Source organism: Peromyscus eremicus, chromosome 3 (genome assembly GCF_949786415.1).
Source record: "Peromyscus eremicus chromosome 3, PerEre_H2_v1, whole genome shotgun sequence".
In the NCBI taxonomy this organism is placed as follows: Eukaryota; Metazoa; Chordata; class Mammalia; order Rodentia; family Cricetidae; genus Peromyscus; species Peromyscus eremicus.
In genome coordinates this window covers 80,957,620-80,963,554 of record NC_081418.1, presented here as the reverse complement: position 1 = coordinate 80,963,554, position 5,935 = coordinate 80,957,620, and the positions used below count along the sequence as shown (strand labels likewise).

Sequence of the window (5,935 nt, the reverse complement as noted above, 5' to 3'; positions counted from 1 at the left end):
GCTGGTCGTGTGTCCCTCCAGGGTCTAACTCTCATCCACCATTTGGGGCCTCACCCATTGTCCTATTAGAATCTATCACCTTAGCACTTGTTAATTGCTCCAAGTCAAATGTCACTACTACCCCTTTTCTCTCTCACATTCCTCTCTTCAGCATTACAGACTACTTTAACTCCCCAGGAACACACTTTGGTGGGTACTCTGGATTCTGCAGACTGCAATAATACCATTGTCCTTGGTACTATCACCCAGCCCCTGTGTCCAAATATTTACAATGCCTCTATTCTCTGTGGTTCTCAAGTTTATCACTGCTTACCTGCAAGGTGGTCTGAGACTTGTGCCCTGGTATTCCTGTTTCCTAATTTTAGGGGTATTACCTGGTGGAGAACCCTTGCCAGTTCCCATTGCCAAGTTTATAACAGCACATCATGACAAATAAGCACTTCAAGTAATACCCTTTCTAGCATCCCTGGGCATAACTGCAGGCGTAGCCACTGGAACAGCAAGACTGACTACCTCCCTAGCTATTTACCATCAGCTTTCATGACAATTCATCCAGGGTTTGCAACAGGTAGCTCAGACTATCCTTACCCTTCAGGGACGAATAAAATCACTGACCACTGTAGTACTGTACAATCAGAGAGGATTAGATTTACTAACAGCAGAAGAGGTGGTCTTTGTCTCTTTTGGGGGAAGAATGTTATTTTATATCAACCAATCAGGTGTAGTGGAAGATAAAATCCAACAACTGCAAATATATCTTCAAACCCAAACACAGCTTGATCCCTCTAGACAGTGGATCACTAACACAGTCAGATATGGAACTGAATGCTACCCACCCTTCTTATCCCCTCATTTCTTCCTTTTCTTAGTCCTACTAATTGCACCCTGCCTTGTAAACCTCTTGTCTAAGTTTCTTCAACAACAGATCAAAAATATTTCTAACTAGACTATTAACCAGTTACTATTACAGGATTACCAGCCTCTAGTGACAGAGACAGAAATTTGTAGAACCTGGTTACATCCTAAGAAGGAAGATCAAGATTGTCCCAAGAACCTCAATGCTCCAATTCAGCAGGAAGTAGTCTAACTGCCCCCTTTCCCACCTCCAGTTGCATATTACTAAACAAAAAAGAGGGAATACAGGGAAAGGGGGCTAGCTTATGAAACCCACCCTGACCCTGAAGCCAAGAACCAGGGAAAGAAACATACCCTGGATCTGGGACCTGAGCCAGAGAAAGAAACAATTTATCCCCAAACCCAGAACCAAAGAAATATGCCCTAACTCTGAAACCAGTGCCAAAGAAACACACTTTGTGTCTAGAATCAGAGCCAGTGAAAGAAATATGTCTTCACCTTAGAATTAGAGCCTAAAAGCTAAGAAAGGCCAGTGAAAGAAGCACATTTGGGCTCTGAAATCAGGGCCATCTCTGCCCCTAACCCATAGAACTAACCAATCCCTGAGCAGAAAAAAACAAACAAACAAACAAAAAATTACCAATCCCTGGACAGAAAATCTCCCTGGAGAAAATCCATCACCAAGAGATCCTATATAAACCACCCTGCCTGTTCAGTTGTTGGCTGTTCTTATTGACCCTGGTAGAGGCAGCCACTCTCCTGGCAGCTCCTTCCCAAATAAATCTCTTTCTTGCCAGTGCAGAGAAGGAGAACCTTGCTAAGATATCACTTCGTGGACTCAGCAGAAAGCACCTTGCAGAGATGTTCCCTTAGGGAGGCTGAGCAAGGTGGAGCTGAACAGAGGAACCTCCTGAGTTGTCTCTTAGGGGACTGTGCAAGGTGGAGCAGAAAAAGTAACAACTTTTCACCTGAGCTGGAGGAGATTGATACATTTCTGCTGGGGTTTTCCCTTTAGCAGAGTGAAGCAAAAGAAGTAACATCTTGGGCCAGAGAAGATGTAGACCTCTGCTGGGAAGCCAACTAAAGTGGGGGCTGAGCAAAGCTCAGCTGTTGCGGCTCTCCAGGAAAGGAGCAGGATTGCTGTCTTTTGGGGAGACCACACCCCCACCATACCAGATATAGCCTGTCTCTAGAACAGTCAGGATACCTTTCCCTCCAGAGCCTGGACTGTCTCCTTGCAACTCCAGCTCTCAAAGCTGTCTTAGCAGCTCAAGGTGTCACCTGACTCCCTTAATAGTCAGAATATCTTTCCCTCCAGAGTTGCAACACTTGCCTACACTGGCAGAGAAAGTGAACTCTATCAAGAACCATTGACAATAATGCACACACAGTGTAATTGTCACATTTTGGGAGTTCCAAACCATTAGAGGGCTTCATTCCAAAACTTTCAAAAGATAACCACAAAGAAATAGTAAAAAAATTAAAATGATTCGTTTTTTACCTACACAGTTTGGGAGTTTGATAATGAGTACAAATACTAATAACAGGGTAGTTGTCTGATACCTCACCAGTGACCAGCATATATCTTTTTCACCCAAGATCTAAACTTTCTTGTCATCTAGCTCATAGACTCACCACACTAAAAATCACACACACACACACACACACACACACACACACACACACACACCATATACATGTATAACATATATACACATACACACATATATATTTATTCCATCAGTTCTGTTTCTCCAGAGAACCCTGATTTGTTTTGAACATTATGGTGTCTGAGATGATTGCATGTCCTGCTTTGCATGTTTCTTCACATTGGAAGGATCTGCCATCTGTACACCATGTATAAGTTGCCTAAGGTAGTGCTCCTTCCTATGTATGTATAGGATAAGGTAATAACTCTTCTAGGGTCCTGATGCATGAGTATGATCAGAGTATTCCAGGACTAGTTGGAGGAGAAGATTTGAAATGTTAAGAGGGTGACATGATTGAAAAGTCAGTGTTGTGTCCTCTGCCAATGCTACTTGAGTGGAGAGAACTTGGGAGGGAGGTAATGTTTGAAGGCCCTTATATGTTAAAAGGTGTGACAGGTAGTGAGGAGAAATGACAGTAATGGGTGACCCAAAGGTTGGCTTCATAAGGAGATGTTTTCCATCTGGGGTCTCAGGATCCAGGTTGGTATAATGTAAGAGGGCCTTTGTAAGGCAGTTGAGGAATGGAGATGGGTATTCATTTTTTCCTGGATGACCTCTTGGACTGTTTCTTAATTTACTGCCTCCGGGCAAGCCCTGAGCAGACCAGCTAGGAGGCATAAATAAATCCATTATAAATCTGTTTCTAGCTAGGATGTCTACTGTGGTATTGTAATCCTATCCAGGCTCCTGATTGAGGACTACCCTAGGCCCCAACTGGGTAGGTGTTATCTGTTTGATGGAGTTCATCTGCATGGGCCCTAGCCTGATCCCAGACTCGCCTACACTCTTCTGGGAGGAGATTGTTGGTAAGGATCATATAAATATCATGAAAGGTAATGTCATAGGATTGGGTAATGTACTGGAATTCTTTAATAAAAGTGGAAGAATTGGCAATATAGGACCCTAATCTTTTTTCTATTTGGGAGAGCTTGGATAAAGAGAAGGGAACATTTACCCTGACTAAACCATCCATGTCAGCAACCTCTCAAAAAGGGAGAACTGGGACTGGTTTAGATTGGGGAGGTACAGGAGGTCCCAAGGGAGAGTGAGAAAGAGTAACAGGAGGACTAGGGGCTGTCAGTGAGCTGCAAGTGGATACTAGTGAGAATGACCTGGTGGATGACCTGTCACTGAGGAGGGAGAAAAGGAAACCGAAGTGTTCAGAGAGAGGGAGCTGTGGGCTTTGGTCTATAAAGGGGAGTCTCATGAGCTGGATCAAAGGAAATAGATTCACCCTGTTCTGACTTGATAGCCAGCAGGAGCTGGGTGGGAGAACAGGAGGCACAAAGAGAAGGCTTGGAGTGAAGGTAAGAGAAAGCTTTAGCATGGAGGCTCTCTTTCCATTTCTCCGATCACTCACAGTAGCTGTAAAGGTCCTGAATAATATTGGGATCTAGTGTGCCATTATGCAGCCATTTAGACTGGTTATCTAAGGGATATTGAGGCCAAACTTTCTTGCAAAGGTGAACAAGTTTAGGGCCTTTCAAATCAGATTGAGATTTTCTAAGACGCATCCCAATGGGGAATGGGAGGGTATGGAGTGCAGAGTTCCCATGGATGAGTGGTGATGAAAGAGATCACTGCAGCCTATAGTTATGGGCATCCCCTGGACTCAGGAGGACTGAACAGGGACCAAGCCATTCAGAGAGTCATCACCCAACTCAAGGGGGGTCCAGTGTAGCAAGCTTAGCCTGGCTAAGCTAGTGGAAAGACTCAAGTGCCTGGTACCAGAGCTTCTGTAGAAGTGAGAAGGCAAGAGAAAACTGAGCTCTAGCGGGAGTGGGGGGGACCACTCATCCAGAGGAAAGGGCTGGAAAAGGGAGACTTTTGTGGCTCCTTTTATGGGAATATGGGACAACACGGCAAAGGATGCTACAACTTAAAACTGTAGCTGTAAGGGTGGGGGAGTGTGGTCAGGTAAAGTGGGCCAGGAATAGCCTTAAAGAATGTGACTAGGAGTACCTCCACTTCCAAGAGTACTAGAGGGGTGCCAGGCCCTCAACAGCCACTTCCTCAGACCCAGGGAAATGTTTACACTGACCAAAGCGTGGACTCATCTAATTCCCGCTGTTGGACGGAATGCTGAGCAATCAGTGAGCCAGAAGTTGGGTCCATTGCAGATGGATGGAGATAAGGGATAGAGTCCTAGTGTGGCTCAGACCACCAAGGGAGAGCACAGGCACTAAGGAAGTCTATGCCAGGTTTTGGCACCAAAATATAGGTCTCCTGAGGCCTGAACAATATCTTTTTTTTTTTTTTTTGGTTTTTTGAGACAGGGTTTCTCTGTGTAGCTTTGCGTCTTTCCTGGAACTCACGTGGTAGCCCAGGCTAGCCTCAAACTCACAGAGATCTGCCTGCCTCTGCCTCCCAAGTGCTGGGATTAAAGGCATGCACCACCACCGCCCGGCTTATATCTTTACTAAATCAGAATGTACCTTGTTGTGTCTTTGCTTCTAGAGCCTAGGAAGAGGAGTAACCTTCATAGTCTCTTATACCAAAGCTACTCAAGGCACTTAACTACCAACTTCATCTGAATTATGATTTCAGCAGGTAGAAGCACCAGGAGAAGCAGCTGAGGCAGCCCAGGTTCTCACTTCTGCTTTGCTCTGTGGTTTATGTTATGATTCGTTCCACTGTGGGTGGGTAATTGAAGTCCTGTTTACAGTAATAAGTTGCAATGTCTTCTGCCTTGACACTGCTGATGGTGAGGGTAAAATCTCTCCCAGACCCACTGCCACTGAACCTCGATGGGACCCCAGGATACAAACTGGATGCAGCATAGATCAGGAGCTTAGGAGAATTTCCTGGTTTTTGCTGATACCAGTTTAATTCATTGTTAATGCTCTGACTGGCTTGACAGTTGATGGTGACTGTGTCTCCTAGAGATGCAGTCTGAGATGGAGACTGGGTCATCTGGATGTCACATTTGGAACCTAACATTGAGAAAGAAAAAAATCAACAACAAAAGATATATAATGCTGCCTTTAAAAGTCAATTCATCGAGTTCCCGACAATCCAGGAAGCACAGACCATACTAAGATAAGCACTTCTGGCCACCATACCTGGGATCCAGAGCATCAGCAGCCCCAGGAGATGAGCAGAAGCTCTCATGTCTGTGCTGTGTCCTAGTTGGGAATGACTTCTGCACAGGTTGTGACCAGCCTATTAAGAAGTCCTCAGAACAGTGGGATGTTCTCCTGTTACATGCAAATCATCAGGGTCTAGATGATGTGGTCACAACTGCAGGGTTGTCTCTCCTCAGGGACTGACCCTGCACCAGTGTCGGGACCCAGTGTTCTGGGCCAGATCGGGGATTTGTGGGGTTTTCTGTAGATAATTTCTTCCTCTCAGTACTCAAAGGACAGGCTGGC

The 5,935-nt window shown here is 45.2% G+C and overlaps 1 gene segment (V, D, J or C); it reads right to left on the bottom strand.

Annotated features, from left to right (window-relative positions):
• Positions 1 to 5,177: 5,177 nt before the first annotated feature.
• LOC131906317 (immunoglobulin kappa variable 1-6-like) lies at positions 5,178 to 5,675 on the bottom strand. The segment is given in 2 exon segments: positions 5,178 to 5,497; positions 5,627 to 5,675. Coding segments are annotated over 2 exon segments (369 nt in total).
• Positions 5,676 to 5,935: the final 260 nt, after the last annotated feature.